At 40.4% G+C, this 16,034-nt stretch overlaps 1 protein-coding gene across 1 annotated transcript; it reads left to right on the top strand.

Annotated features, from left to right (window-relative positions):
* The first annotated feature begins 554 nt into the window (after positions 1-554).
* Positions 555-9,296, top strand: alyref (Aly/REF export factor). Its single transcript, XM_072242055.1, has 6 exons — positions 555-1,032; positions 2,372-2,503; positions 4,855-5,002; positions 6,080-6,143; positions 8,090-8,255; positions 9,059-9,296. The coding sequence occupies exons 1-6, from the start codon at positions 772-774 to the stop codon at positions 9,071-9,073; spliced, it is 786 nt and encodes a 261-aa protein (XP_072098156.1). The 5' UTR covers positions 555-771; the 3' UTR covers positions 9,074-9,296.
* Positions 9,297-16,034: the final 6,738 nt, after the last annotated feature.

The following is a 16,034-nucleotide window of genomic DNA, read 5'->3' as shown; positions in this document are numbered from 1 at the left end:
TCTTTGTATATAGTTTTTCATTGATTCTATTGTGAATGCCTGCAAGAGAATTAATCTCACTTTGATAAATACATTTACTTTAAACTTTGAGTTAAACTTCGTCCTGATGCAGAGTTTGGACCCGAAACATCGACAGTTCCTCTCAAGTTGCTTAGATTTCCAGCATTAGCAGAATCTCTTGTGTTTATCACTGAGTTTGTTTCCCTGCTACTACTGGACCTGCAACTTCTGCTGTTATTTCAGGCTTGAAGCTAAAGTCGCAACGGCTGTTACGCTACGGAATGAGGTTGGAGAGGCAACATAGTTAAAAGTGCCTGAGTTCTTGCCCACACGTCAGTGCTACTATCCCAGCCGGGTTCCACCCGAGGTGCCTTTTCCACATCACACCATCCAATCGTGTAAAAAGGCGGGCTATAGCAACAACCTGGACAAAAAAAAATGTTGGAGAAACTCAGCCGCTCCTTCAAGAATTTGTGAATGACCCACCTACTATTGTGCTGATTGGTTCACTCGAATGCGTCATCCGTGACGTCAACCAGCGGGCGGTACATGACCCCCCTAAGCTGCCTGTTGTCGTGAGGGAGCCGCCATTACGGACCGCGCCGACGGCTGCTGAGGGGCGAATTCATCCTTTAAATGCTCGGTCGAGGAGGACGCTGAAAGAAAGCGAGCCCCATCTGAAACAACCTCCGCGTCCTGTGTTAAATCTAGTCCAGAAACCAGGGTTGAACTCTTTCGATTTGGGGGAAGAGAAACGAAACAAAGAGGGAAATGGGCGATAAACTCGACATGTCCCTGGACGACATCATCAAACTGAACCGGCAGAAAAGCCCGGGCGGCCGCGGCGGAAGAGGTGGCGGCCGCGGCGGGGGAGGCGGCATGGGCCGCGGAGCAGGGCGAGGCGGCGTGGGCGGCCTCGCCGGTCGAGGAGCGGGAGGCCGAGGCGGCGGCGGAGGGGGCCTGGGTGTAGGCCTCATGCGCAACAGACAGAGCGCAATGCGGGGAAGAAACCGACCGGCTCCTTACAGCAGGGTAGGAAGCAGCGACCGCGGTGTAAACAAAATGATAAATGTTTTGCATTTAAGCCCAGAGAGGAAAAAAGCAAAATCTTTGTAGGTTTATTTTTTAAACGATTTTTAAAAAACGGTTTAAATTTGGAACCGTGACGGAGCGGCGCCATATTGGCAGAGCCGTTGTCAATTCAATTTTTTTAAAAAGCAAGATGTAATTTGTTAGCCCGTGTAAATTTTACAAAGAGAGAAAGTGCGAGAGACGTCCGCCGGCTTCGAATTTCAAGCACAGGAGTTGTCGGAGAGAGCGGCGCCTGTCTGGATTTGAATCCTCGTCGGTCGGTCGCCAGCCCCGTTTTGCCCCGGGCGGTAAAATGGCGGAGGGCCTGGGCGCCACAACTTTGGGAGGCGCCGAGGCCAGCGCGGGATCACGGAGCAACTCGACAAAAGGCACTGGGGTGCAATCTATGTCTGCAAGAGAGGCTTAAAGACAATCTATTAGACCAACATTTCTCAGCAACAATGATCTCCTTCCCTGTGAACTGTTTTATGCAACCAAGCCTCTATTGATTTGAATGAACTTTTGCACAAAAGGACACGTATTTTATGCTATGCCATTCGATTTGACTCAAACGGAACTGTTGCACAGGCTACAAACCTCTTCAAGAACGTTGAACTTTTATTAAATAAAAGTTGCATGCAGCTTTGACGGCCTGTTAAGAACTGTTGCAAATCATCTGAGTTATGGACTTTCAAAGTTTTGCTGATTTACTGAGGCCGTTATTTGGGACTAAAGGTCGTTTGAGACTTTGCCAAGTGCATGCTGGATTGTCGTATTACGAAGGAATTTTGAGGAAAAATGGAGAGCAGCTTGCTTTTGCCAAGAGGCGATCTCACGCAGTTGACTCCGTGGAGGAGGAATTTCACACCAAGTATCTTGTCTAGTGGCTATTAAAAGGAATCCAGGCTTTAGTTCCAGATGTGCTGTGGAAACAGTGGTAGGATTATAAGTGACTTCATTTTTCACCAAGTAACAAGTTACATCAGATTCTTTGCTTAATTGTTATTTGATTGTTACCGTGTATTCATTAGTGATGTTACTAATGTAATGAATTTTGTGAATTCAACATAATTAGCTATGAAATACATTCATTGCATCTGTGATCATGTTAAAATATTTAATCCATCTCAGGTAAGGTCAACATTTTAAGTTGTATTGGCAGTAATTTTAAACTAGCAGCTAATTCTGGCTTATCAGTGTAATGGAGGGGTGGGATGACAGTAACTGGACATGGATTAACCAACGTTTGGGGTAACAAATGTAGGAAGTCAGCGAGGTGTATCTGTTTATTTTCTTATAGCCGAAACAACTCCCAGACAAGTGGCAACATGACCTTTTTGACAGTGGTTTTGGAGCTAGCGGTGGTGTTGAAACTGGTGGCAAGCTCTTGGTGTCGAACTTAGACTTTGGTGTATCTGATGCAGATATTCAGGTAAGTGAAGCCCAGGGTAATAGTCATTTTCATATGATGCAGTGGATTGCAGACACTTACTGGTTATTTCTAGCAGCCTTTGGTTCTGCCTTTTATACTAGCCTTCCTGTGGAAATGAGAACATATATGAAGCTTCTGTGGGCAGACCAATTAGGTGTAATTGTTGGTTTATACTGCAAGCTGTCATTTTTGGCATTTATGATAGACATATTGTCTTAACATTAAGATGAAATAAGCTTAAATTACAACTCTTGTCTACCGCTATCTCTTGGTGTATGCATGCATCATTTGTCTACAGGTTATAATTAATATTTGGATTGATGTTTGAATTCCAAGTCCTTTTAGGAAATGAAATTGTCACTGAAAATCCTTGGTAAACCAGTATTTGTAGAGAGATGTTTCAGGTGGCTAATCTCAAGAATTAATCTGGAAACATTGGCAGCTTTCTTCCCTCTGGATGCTGTCTTGCCTGAATATTCTGAGCACCTGCAGTTAATTTGTTTTGTACTTTAGGAAAGTTTGTTTACATATTTGGTCTTGCACCTTCCAAATGGCTGTTAAAAGGTGGCTTGCTGTTCAGGATTTCAGAATTCTTCACAAAAGTTGGATTGAGTCTGTTTAAAACACTTCCATTTGGATTGACATGTCTGCAACTCTGGGTTCTAAATCTGCATCTGGAGATTAGTGAAGCACTTTACTGTTAGGAATCTGGCCCACCCATGAACGGGCCTTCGCTCAGACTACTCATTTCCAATAATGTAGCAGCTTTCATTGTCTCAATCTTGCCTGAAGTCTCCATGGCTATTTGCAATCAGCCTGTAACCTCCATTCTCTATCCTTTGTAAACTTGGTGTCCCACTCCCCTCCAAACTGTCATTTATTCAAAGATGCAGAATATTTGGTTATTGGATTCCTTCTCTTCTGTTCTCCACCCCCTTGCTCAAGCTTATTTTGAAATTTCTGCCAGACCTGTGATTGAAGTATTTTACGTTTACTTTTTTGGGATCTGAATTTCTATTCAAGGAAATTTTATTATCAAAGTGCATATACAACCCTGAGATTCATTTTCTTGTGGGCATACTCAGTAAATCAAAGAAACACAATAGAATCAATGAAAGACTGCACACAACAGGATGGACAAACAACCAGTGTGTAAAAGATGACAAACTCAAAAACAAAGAAAAGCAATAAGTATCAGGAACACGACATGAAGTCCTTGGGGATGGTCTAGTGATGGGGCAAAAGAAGTTATCCCCCTCTATTTCAAGAACCTGATGGTTGAGGGTAGTAACTGTTCCTGAACCTGGTGGGTGGTCATGAGGCTCCTGTACCATCTTCCTAATGGCAGCATTGAGAAGAGAGCATGATCTGGATGGTGGGTACCTCATGCTCAACTGAGCTCAAACTGAACTGCTAGACTTGCATTTGAGTCAAATGTGAGTGTGAATCCACATATAAGCCACGCTGGATAAGAATGGTACAATTTGATGCACCAGATGAGTTTTCTGGCAATCTGGTAGTTTTATTATTCTCTTCACCTTGCTATCTTTTTTTAAAGATCCAGGCTATCTGAATTTAAATTCTGTAGTGCTCATGGGGGGGGAGGATTTGTGCTTTGGTTTCTATATGGTTAATTGACACTCTGGTTTTTAATGGTTCCTCTTAGAGGCAGGGTTTCCATCTACCAATGCCTCAAATTCCAGACTGACTTTCCTAGACATCTTCAAGCCTGCATTATGCCCCCTGTTGCTGATTTTAAGTTTTTACTGCCTATGGCATGATATAAGTGACATGATGTCATATATAATCTGCCATTAGTTTTACTGTCAAATTTAAATCTTAATTGGAAACTATTACTATAAAACATTTAATTAACATGGTTCTATCATCCCAAGTGTTAAAACAACTCCAAAATTAACTGCCCTATTCAGTGATGTATGTTACTCCATGATTGTGTATAGTGATTCATGAGCTTATAAAACCATAATACATGATAGTAAAATTGTCAGGTAAATATCAAAACTACATTAATGTAAATGTGCCAAAATTGACCTTGCTGTAATTTAAAGCTGAATAGGTTTCTTTTCAGCTTTATTTTCTGTGTCAGACATTGTTGTTTGCACTATAACATCAGGTCTATGGCAGTTTATAACTTTTACCTTAATTTTGATTTCTTGTTCCTCCCTAAATTTCATTGTTGGCATTCTGTGGAATTGCCTTCCAAAATCCTCTGATCCTGTACCTTGTTCTACTTGTATTATGTGGTTTAGTAGCAGATTTTCTAAACCCTCTAGTGAAGCATTCTGCAGTGTTTTGTGAAAGGTGCTAGATCTATGTTTTTGATTTTGCAGGAGCTTTTTGCTGAGTTTGGAACATTGAAGAAAGCGGCTGTACATTATGATAGATCCGGTCGCAGTTTGGGGACGGCTGATGTACACTTTGAGCGAAAGGCAGATGCTTTGAAAGCCATGAAGCAATATAACGGAGTTCCCTTAGATGGTAACAGTTTAGTGAAAAATTATTAAACATCTTTTTAGGACTGAATCTTGAAAGTGAATTTGCTTGATTTTTTCCTAATTTTGAATGTTTAGCATGTGTTTATAACATCTTTGCAAACTTAAAGCATTGGTACACTTATAACTACATTGTTTAGGACTTGGTTGTAATTTCACATCATTCTAAATGATCTAGTTATGTTTAAGTCTTGCTTGTTTAAAATATGCATATACTTCAATTCCGGTGTTTGGGTAAGAGAATATCAAGTTAAATCAACTTTGTACTGGTATTTCCCCATTTTCAATGCCTTTTGAGGCCTGCATCTGATGTGGCAGACATACAGGTTATGTGTAATCTAACTGGCCCCAATAGAAGAAACATGAAAGGTTGCTTTGTAGCTGTTTAATTCTGGCTGATCTACCTATTATAGTAGAATTAACATCTTTGTTCTTTTAATCTCAAGCTTTAAAATCCTAGAGGTTAAATGGAGGCAAAAGATTTTGGTTCAGTGATTGCTATAACAATATTAGATCAGTTTTAAATTTGAAAAAATTTCTATTGAACAGGATTAAAATGGAGAATGTATTAATGCAAATTCAAAAAGTGATGCTATGAATTATGGAAGTGACATGCAGGTTAAGTTGCTATTGACAGTTGGATAGAAATGGTGATTACAGCTCTCAAAAGAATGACCTACATCAAGCCAGTGATTAAAGCAAATGTTCAAGGTGCATTACCTTGTTGGGAAATACTTGTGGATAAAATGTCTGCAAAATAGAAATAGTTTGGCTTAATTCTGAAATGTCTAAAAGCAAACTTTTAAATCCTTTGTGATCAGAAACATTGCTTGTATTAGTACCATAATTTTATTATGGTACTAATACAAGCAATTATGGCTTGTATTAATACCATAATTTGGGATTCTTCTGGTGGTAGATATTTTGAGTGTAGCAAGGAGTGTATTTCTGTTGCTTCAAGCTAGAAATTAAGACTTCTATTTTGTCAACATACTATCTTCAGCATTTCTTGTGCTTATTGTGATCAACTAACTGAGCTTTTTTCCTTTGTGGTTTAAAAAAGGACGACCAATGAACATTCAACTAGTTACCTCACAAATCGATGCCCAAAGAAGACCTGTAGTTGGGTAAGCATTTTCAGTCTGTACATCTGGCTGTGACTCGGTACTTCTATCTGGTCATGACATTCTCTTACTTAAAGCTGAATGTAGCTCTGAGGGAGGAGGAAGGTTTCTTCAGTATGGGAATTGCAATTGATTTCCAAATTAGTGGTGTGGTGATAGTAGAGCTCTGTATAAAAGGCAAAAAAAAAATAGGCCAATTGGCAAACTTGTTTACCTGCCTTTCTCATCCATAGTCTGCATGTCACACACTAGCCGCATTAGTTACCTCTGAAACACAGAAAAGATGTGGTTGCAAGTCACCTTTGATCTTGAGTTTTGCCTAAGATGCAGAAGAGGTCACTGGTTTAGATGGTACAGGAGCTTTTGAGTTCTTTCCATAGCCTGTAACACTGCACCTCTTTTAGCTAGATGTAGGGAAGTGTGTGATGTGAATTAGGGCTGCTTGAATCAGGCTGAACTGAAAATGATTTTCTTTGAAGCAATGATCAGTTGGACAAGTGGAAAGTATTCATGTGCAGCAGAGGATACAGAGCTTTTAGTTGCTTTTATTCATATGAATATTGTGAGGTTAGTACATTTATCACAATATTCACTGTTTCTTTAACCAAATTAAAATACTCAAACACTGTTCAATGTAATTCAGAATGAGTTCTGTCTATAACTGTTTTGCAGAGTTCTGTCACGTAAGATAAATAACTTTGGGGAAAGCCACAAATAATCTTGGCTCCATCTATGCATGGAGCTGGAAATCTTAAATGATATTTTTGTCATCTTATTCTGGAAAGAGTCAATTAAAAAGAGGTCATGGACTGTGTGTGGATTACAAGAGGAGGTGCTCAGGTCTTTGAAGTGTACCCTCGTACTTTAAGGTGGGCTAGTGTAGAAATTACAAGGCCCTGGCAGAGATATTTGATGTCCTTAGCCACACGTAAAGTGCCAGTGCACTGGAGGGTAGCTAAAGTCTTTCTATTTAAGAAAGGCTCTAATAATAGTCCAAAAAACTAATAATCAATTGGATTTAACATTGGCTTAGTGGGAGAAGCCAGAGTGGTGGGAGAAGGCCTAACTGGAGGCATGTGGCTAGTGTGCCACACGGATTGGTGCTGGGTTGTTTGTTTGTCAAACCATATTAATGACTTGGATGGTGAACTGAATCAGCAAGTTTGTAGATGACACCAAGAATGAGTAGAATGAGCAGTGAGAAAGGCTGTCAAAGCTTAGAAAGTAATCTTGAAAAGTACAGCTGGGAAAATGAGCTGACACATGGAATTTAATGCATTTTGGGTGGACTGATAAAATGAATGGTAAGGCACTGAGGTGTGCTAGATCAATAATTCCTTGTGATATCACAAGTAGATAAGATTGTAAGGGGAGCTTTTAGTACATTGAATTTCATAAAATTTGCTAAATTCTGTAATAAGGGAAGGAGTTGAAATATTATGAAGTTGTACAAGTTGAAATATTATGAAGTTGTACAAGATGTTGGTGAGACCTCATGCAGTCTGGTTAGAAGAAAGGCCAATAAGCTTGAAAGAGCAGACTGTGGGACCTGAGTTACAGCAAAAGGTTGAATAGATTAGGACTTCTTCCCTAGAGTGTAGAAGAATGAATTTTAATAGAGGTCTACAGAATAGCAAGGGTTATGGGTAGGGTAAATACATGAAGGTTTTTTATGATTAGATTATAGTGAGGAGTTATTACATTCAGAGGATGCTGTAATTGTTGAATGAGCTGCCAGCAGAAGTGGTGGGTGCATGTTGGATTGCAGTATTTGAGAAGTTTGGATTGATACATGAGTGGGAGGACTATGGTCAGATGCAAGTTGATGGGATAGGTACGGCTCAGTATGGTCTAGATGGGCCAAAGGGCCTGTTTCTGTGCTGCTGTACTGACTTGCTTTGCTTAGTGTCGTGCAGTATTCACACAACTGTTTTCCTTTTTTATTTTAGAGGAAACAGAGCTGCAAGCAGAACTCGCGGTAATGCATTCGGGGGTGGAAATAGACGGTCCAGGGGAGGCAACAGAGGTGGAAGAGGTGGCAGAAGTGGAAGAAATTCAAGACAACAACTTTCAGCAGAAGAGCTGGATGCCCAGTTGGATGCTTATAATGCTAGGGTAAGTTTGGTGTTGTGTGGGTTATCTTGGTTTTAGTGGGATTATTACAGATTACTGCTAGTATCCATGATTGAGCATCATGATTTTTAGGTTTAGAATGATTTGAGTCCTTCCCATCTGTCCTTATTGGTTTGTTCCTTGATAGAGAAATTTAAACTCGACCAAGGGCTCTCAGGATTCAGTCCTTGCCATTTCCAACTGAGACTAATAAGTGTTATTTCTTTCACAAGCCATGTTATTGATGCTTTAAACAAGAATAGATTGTGAATACTTTGAGGACATTAGTTGATGTGGCAAAAAGGAAAGGGATTACTGTTCTCATTTAAGGAAATGAGATCAGACATTTTCGTTGCAAAGGAACAGTGATGGGGCTTGAATTTGAAATGACATGGTGAGAGACAGGGTCCTGTGGAGTAGGGTGCAGGCATCAAAGATTAACGTTTGGATTCCGGTTAGCATGGAGGATAAAGTAAACAGCGTGAGCACAACCTTGTCAGTTATTTCAACCCTTTGGCAGAAAGGTGAGGTATTAAAAGTGGGAAACATTTCAGAGGTAACTGAAAAGGTCTGGTGATATAGTGGAAGTACTGAATTAGTCTTGTAGCTGAGTGCTCATAAGGACTAGATGGGATAGGTGTGAGTTGGTTTCATGCAAGGAGTGGGTGGTTGACAGCTCAGTGAGCTGCTGAATGGCCCCCTCTAGCTGTTGCACAACCAATGTTGTAGATCTAAAATGCTTCTAGCAATATCATAAAGTTGTAACATTATTTTACTGTTAACATTTACTTGTTTTTTCTTTTTAGATGGACACAAGTTAAGCAAGCTTGAAAATTGACTATTTTCCCTTTGTGGGAGGGACGCGAACAATGTAGTCTAGTGGCGCAATGGAATAGGTTTTTAAATCTATGTAACTTTTTAAGTCACAGTCCTGTTTTGTACTGAATGTTTTCATTTTGGGATATGTTTTACTGGTTGCATGTTTTCATGGGTGGATGGACTTGCCCCACCAGACCATGAAATAAATTCGCACTGTTAATTGAAGTTACTTGGCTTTCTTGTTTTATTGCAAATTGGAGAACTGTTGACATGAAGCAATGCACAACTGAGGATTTGTGATATTCTGCATTAAGTGAAAATTGGGCACCAGGTATTGTACTTGGAATGGTTTTGTCCAGTTGATACCAAATAAGCCAGATACTGGCTTGATTAATTGAACTAAATCTGGAATCACTTGTCAAAATAAAGGTCTTAACATAATGTGATGTGTATTTGTTTTGGTACATTGATTGCAACACTCATTTTTAAAAGGCTTTGCTTTTTCACCCTCTTGATCTCTTGAAATGTGTTGCCATTCACAAGATGTACTATTTCAAACAAGTGTAGAAGTTTAAAATTTCAGTGCCTACTTTCATAGGAGCAGATTCAGTGTTATTTCTAAATGTTCAATATCTGAAACAAGTAAATATCTCTTATGCAAACATGAGGTTCAGGGCCCCAGACAGTCCTTCCAGGTGAGGCGACACTTCACCTGTGAGTTGGCTGGGGTGATATACTGCGTCCGGTGCTCCCGATGTGGCCTTCTATATATTGGCGAGACCCGACGCAGACTGGGAGATCGTTTTGCTGAACACCTACGCTCTGTCTGCCAGAGAAAGCAGGATCTCCCAGTGGCCACACATTTTAACTCCACATCCCATTCCCATTCTGACATGTCTATCTACGGCCTTCTCTACTGTAAAGATGAAGCCACACTCAGGTTGGAGGAACAACACCTTATATTCTGTCTGGGTAGGCTCCAACCTGATGGCATGAACAATGACTTCTCTAACTTCTGCTAATGCCTCACCAACCCCCTCGTACCCCATCCATTATTTATTTATATACACACATTCTTTCTCTCTCTCCTTTTTCTCCCTCTGACTATACCCCTTGCCCATCCTCTGCCCCCCCTCCCCCCAGTTCCTTCTCCCTGGGCCTCCTGTCCTATGATCCTCTCATATCCCTTTTGCCAATCAACTGTCCAGCTCTTGGCTCCATCCCTCCCCCTCCTGTCTTCTTTCATTTTGGATCTCCTCCTCCCCCTCCGACTTTCAAATCTCTTACTAGCTCTTCCTTCAGTTAGTCCTGACGAAGGGTCTTGACCTGAAATGTTGACTGTACCTCTTCCTAGAGATGCTGCCTGGCCTGCTGCGTTCACCGGCAACTTTGTGTTGCTTAAATATTCCTTACTGTATTTTAGAATTCCAGTTGCAATTTATGCTTTATTTAACACAATGGAGTTATTTAAATCTCAGCACAGTGGTTGAATTAGGGCTAGTTTTGTGATAATTTCTGTATTGTTGCTAAAGCATTAATGTTTTTTAAAATGACACATTGCATTCATTGTCCTAATGAAGGGTCTCAGCCTGAAATGTCAGAGGCTGTCTGAGCTGAGTTTTTCAATGAGTTTCTTTGTTCTAAAAGTGAACACAGCCACCTCCCAGAGGTGGTTAATGTAAGTTTCTAATGCATTTTAATTTTAAATGCAAAACATTGCAGTATATTCCAGTAAATTCCAAATCATATTCCACAAGACTCAAAGTCCATCACTCTGGCAGGACTCTGCAGGGTGTTGGATTTCAAATTGATGTGGAATTGAGTTTTCCCAAAGATCGTGATGACTAGTACAGATACAAGAGGGGGCAAAAGGAGATGTATGTTAGGACAGCAATTGAAAGCTTGCTGTAGGGATTCTTGGGAGGTGTACGTAGCAAGAATTGGGTACTGAGTTTTCAGGGAGATGGAGAGGAGGGGTTGAATAAGGTTTAATGTAATGAGATAGTGAAATTTTGAATGGAGAAGATCTGGGGGATTAAGGCAATGCCTTGTATTCTACATTCCTGAGCAGCATATGCAAAAAAAATGAAGTTCTGGAACACAATTTCTGGTAAGTTAACAGTTGTACTGCACAAAAACAGGCCCCTCAATCCACATCATTTATCAGCATTTATTTACACCAACCAATTCTACATTTATTCTTTATTCTCCTGGCTAACCTAAAAAGCTGGATTACTGGAATGTGAAAGAAAGCCCATATGTTCACAGGCAGACTCCACACAGCACCCAAGGTCCAGATTGAAGACGAGTTACTGGTGCTATGAGAATGGCTCTACTAGCTGTACCAGTGCCACCCAAAGTATGGAATGGAAGGTAGGAGTAGTTACAGGTGTTATTAAAATTAATTATCCCATGCACTATGTAAAGGAAAGATAGAGGGATGTTTTCAATGCCGTAAGCATTCAAATTAATTGGTGTTACTATTTCAGAGGATCTGTCCTGTACCTGGCATAATAGTTCCATTATGGAGAAAGCACAATAGCACTTCTACTTTTAATGTGGTTTGACTTCTCACTGATTAACTGGACTCCGACAACTTGCACTCATTTCTCACTGCACAAGGAGAGCAGTTCAGTTTTTGCCCCAAACTGCTGAAAACACCCAAGTTGAGTTGTCAAATATGATGCAGTCATTGATCAATAGAAACTTTGTACTGTACACCTTTGAATCTCATTACTTGTATAGGTGCCAGTCATAATTTATTTTCAGGTATCAAGCAATACAAGGTATGAGTTAAAGGCCAATATAGAGCTTAACATGAAGTCAGAACAAGACCTGGGTTAAGAGACTCTTAAAATGCCTTGATTCTATTTGCTTCTGCCACCACCACCTGGCAGCACGTATCAGGTACTCTGCATTCTCCAGGTGTAAAAAAAAAACCCTCTCTTCTGAACTTGCTCCTTGGCCTTGGGAAACAAGATGTTGTCTGCCTCCTAATCTTAGTATGTGCCCATGCCACAAACACAAGGTGTTCATAAGTTTATAGGAGAAGAAATAGGCCATTGGGCCCATTCTCAGCATTATGGGTCAAGACCATTAATCAGGTTTGGAGAGGAAGGGGACAGAATAAGTCCACGCACACCCCCCCCCCACCTTATTTTGGCTTCTGTCCCCTTTTCATATAGTTGTACCTGTCAAAATGCATAAATATGACCTAAAATAATGTGATCAGATCTTAAGTCCTAAAACTAGATAGAGGATCAATTAAATGAATAACAGAAAAAAAAACATCTCACTACATTTATTTATTGAAAAAATGGTCAAATAGTACATATATTTGTTGGAAAAGGTATGTGAACCTCTGGGGTAATGTCCTCAGACGTTTGTGGGTTGTAGAGCTGCCCTACCCTATAATAAAGACACAAAGACAGGTTTCTTTCTTTGTCATTTAAGAATCACTTGGACAGGTACATAGAAAAAAGAGATTAATGATTAGCTTTATTTGTTTCACGCAAGTCAAAAAACAGAGAGAAATGTGCTGTCAGCACCAACACAACTTACTAATGAAAATCCATGTGTCGTTTGGAATGTGGTAGGACACCCACATGGTTAAGCTGCTTACTGACAGTGGTGAGAAATGAACACCGATATTCTGATTACTGGCACTGTAAAGTATTATGCTAACCGTTACAGAGCGATATGGGCTGAACAGAGGAAATTGGGATTAGCTGGGTGGCGTTATGAACTGGTTAGGCTGAATGGCCTGTACTGATGCTGTGTCATCTATGACAAAATAGGTTGCAAAAGCAAAGAACTTTTTGCCCATTAGAAAATTAATTGAGAAGGGCTTTGCCATCTTCCAATTAGTCTTGGAAAGTAGTACCCCATAATTATTGCCCTATGAGGACAGAATTGCATAGTCATATAGAGGTTAGTGTAACACTATTACAATACCACAAACCTGGGTCAATTCACACTGCCATCTGTAAGGAGTTTGTACGTTCTTCCCATTACTGCATGGGCTTCCTCCAGATGCTCTGGTTTCCTACCACATTCCAAAGATGTACGGGTTAGCAGGTTAATTGGTCACGTGGGTGAAATTGGGTCTCTTACTGTGCTGTATCTCTGAAGAAATTAAATATAAATAAATAAAACAAATCATGTTCAAAGATTCAAAGTACATTTATTATCAAGATATGTATGGAGTATTCAACCCTAAGGTTTGTCTTCCCACACACAGACAGCCATGAAACAAAGAAAACCATAGAGCCCTGTCAAAGAAAATATCCACTGACCCCCAACTCGCAAACAAAAATAAAACACAGAAATGACAGAAGAGTGAAAAGCAGAGACTATAAAACGCAAAATCGAAAGAGGCTCAGGCATATTCAGTTCCCTCTTAATGAAATCTCCAGGGATATGCCCACATGGATATGGCAACAACAGACCGGGATAACTGCCAGTTACCAGAGAAACCTCGACAACCACATTTACAAAAAATTACCAAGACCCTTCATCAGAACCGGAAAGGAAGGGGGAAGAAGCCATATTTTTATAAATTACTATAAATTGCACATTGCAGATTTAGATGGAGATGTAAAGATTTTACACCTCATGTATGTGAAGGATGCAAGTTATCAAGTCAATTCAATTCAGAATCATAAAGCAGATCGGAGGCTGGGTACAGGGAGTGGCCTGTATTCTCTCCAGGATCTAAAAGGCAATGTTATAGTAGGTGAACTCAAAGGGGAAGTTAGAAGAAAGGGCACGAAGAAAATAATGGCAGGCAAATAAAAGAAAACTTTGAAATATGTTTTATTATGCACGAAGCACAAATAATTGAGGAAAAAAGGCCTTTGTGTGCAGGTGGAGTATATGAATAAAGTTCTTAATGATGACTCTGCATTTGTCTTTACTAAAACTGAAGGAAGGATGTCTTTAGAACAATGACGAGGAATTTCTTTGGCTAGAAGGTGGTGAACCTGGAATTCATTGGCACATTCGTTGAGGAGGCCAAGTCATTGGATATATTTAAAGTGGAGGTTGATAGGTTCTTTATTAGTAAGGTCATCAAAGATTACAGAGAGAAGGCTGGAGAATCGCATTGAGAGGGATAATAAATCAGACATGATTGAGTGGCAGAGCGGACTCAATGGACTAAATGTCCTAATTCTGCTCCTATGTCACTGCTTGATGCTGTTAGAGAGTGGATGGGCTAAATGTGATAAGATAGGAAGGAATGTAGCATCCTTTTTAACCATGCACAGAAGATAAAAGCAGGACCGTTACACAAGAACTGCTACTAGTGCCAGTTAGGCTGCAGCTCGAGTACTGTGTGCATTTCTGGTCACCACATTACAGGAAGTGCAGGCGCAGAGCAATCTTGTGAGTGACGTCTGAAACATCTTTGCAGTGAGACTGACGCTATCTTTCTTGGAACAGAGGAGACTGAGGGAAGACAAGGCTGAAGTGTGTAAGGCTATGAGCAGTCAAGGTAAAATAGGAGGAATAGATTTCTTTTAGCAGCGGAAGAGGAAGGGTTGGTAATAATCATGGACTTAAAATACTGTACTGTACAAAAGTCTTTTATATATAATATGTGTGTGTGTATATATATATATAAAATGACCTTGCCTGGTGTCTCAGAGCTTATGTGTGTCTCCACCTGACCACTCAACCGCCCTTGCCGTTCCTTCTCCGCCTCCTGTTCCACACCCCTCCCAGGGCACTCCACACCTCACCATTCCCACATCCTCTGCTCCTGCCAGACTTATAAACTTGCTCTCCACTCCACATTGACAAATGCAGTATTATGCAAGAGTCGTAGGCACCCTATCTATATATATGCGTCTAAGACCTTTGCACAAGACTACAGCTGCTACAGGAATTAGAGGAAAGGAGTGTGGTTGTAGGGGCCCAAAAGGATGATGGAGAGGAGCCCTCACTACAGACCGAGAGCTGGAAAAGAAGTATTAAACTTGATAGGACTTTGTAGGCCAAATGGGTTGTAACTTTTAAATGATTCTGTGAAGGACAGGCATCAGCATGGTGAAATATTTTTCACTCACCTGGATGTGTAAACCTCCCAGAACACTCAAGAAACTTGCCGCCTTTTAATTAGAAAGCTAATTAACATACTCTCCCTCTTCATTCCCTCCACCACTAGTAAACGATGGTGTGTTCTATATTAAATGCATCATAGATAGAAGACCATAAGGCATACTTTTGGAGAAGAATTAGTCCATTCAGCCCATTTGTCATTCCACCATGGCTTATTTATTTTCTCTATGTCAACCCTATTCTCCTGTCTTCTCCCTCTATGTAACCTTTGATACCCTTACTAATCAAGAACCAATTAAAACCTCTACAAAAAGGACCATTGTCTACATTGGCACAATTGACATTGTTCAGCAACAATTTGAGTTGTTCAAATGTGACCTTAGTGATCTCTTTGAATCTCTAAAAATCAATGGCAAGGCATTTTTATCTCTGAACTAATTCCCGAGCTGGTTCATGGCTCTGGGCTTTAGCAGTCTGCATGATTGGCTTCAGATGCAAAATAGATTGCTGAACTTCGGCTTCATTGACAATCTTAATCTATTTTATCGACATGCCACAGTTTTCAAAGCCAATGATCTTCACCTAGTCTGGGCTCACGGATGTTGTCTGCAAACATATTCCACTGATCTCTAGCAAACCGACATGTATGACAATTTACACTCAATGATGCACGTGATCCTTCCCTTACTACTTCCTCCTCATCATCCACCAGTTGTGGAAATGTTACCCATCCTATTCAAACCATTGTCACAGCAAGGGCCTGCAGATTAAACTGTCCTAGCAAAGGCGTTAACAGAAAATAACCTACACGTAAAATCGACCTCCCCTGTTGCACCACTACAAACTGCTCTGTTTAAGCTAGCTTTTCTAAATGTGAGATCCCTTCCAAATAAAAATTTTACC

Source organism: Mobula birostris, chromosome 24 (genome assembly GCF_030028105.1).
Source record: "Mobula birostris isolate sMobBir1 chromosome 24, sMobBir1.hap1, whole genome shotgun sequence".
NCBI lineage: Eukaryota > Metazoa > Chordata > Chondrichthyes > Myliobatiformes > Myliobatidae > Mobula > Mobula birostris.
This window is presented reverse-complemented; position numbering and strand designations above follow the sequence as displayed.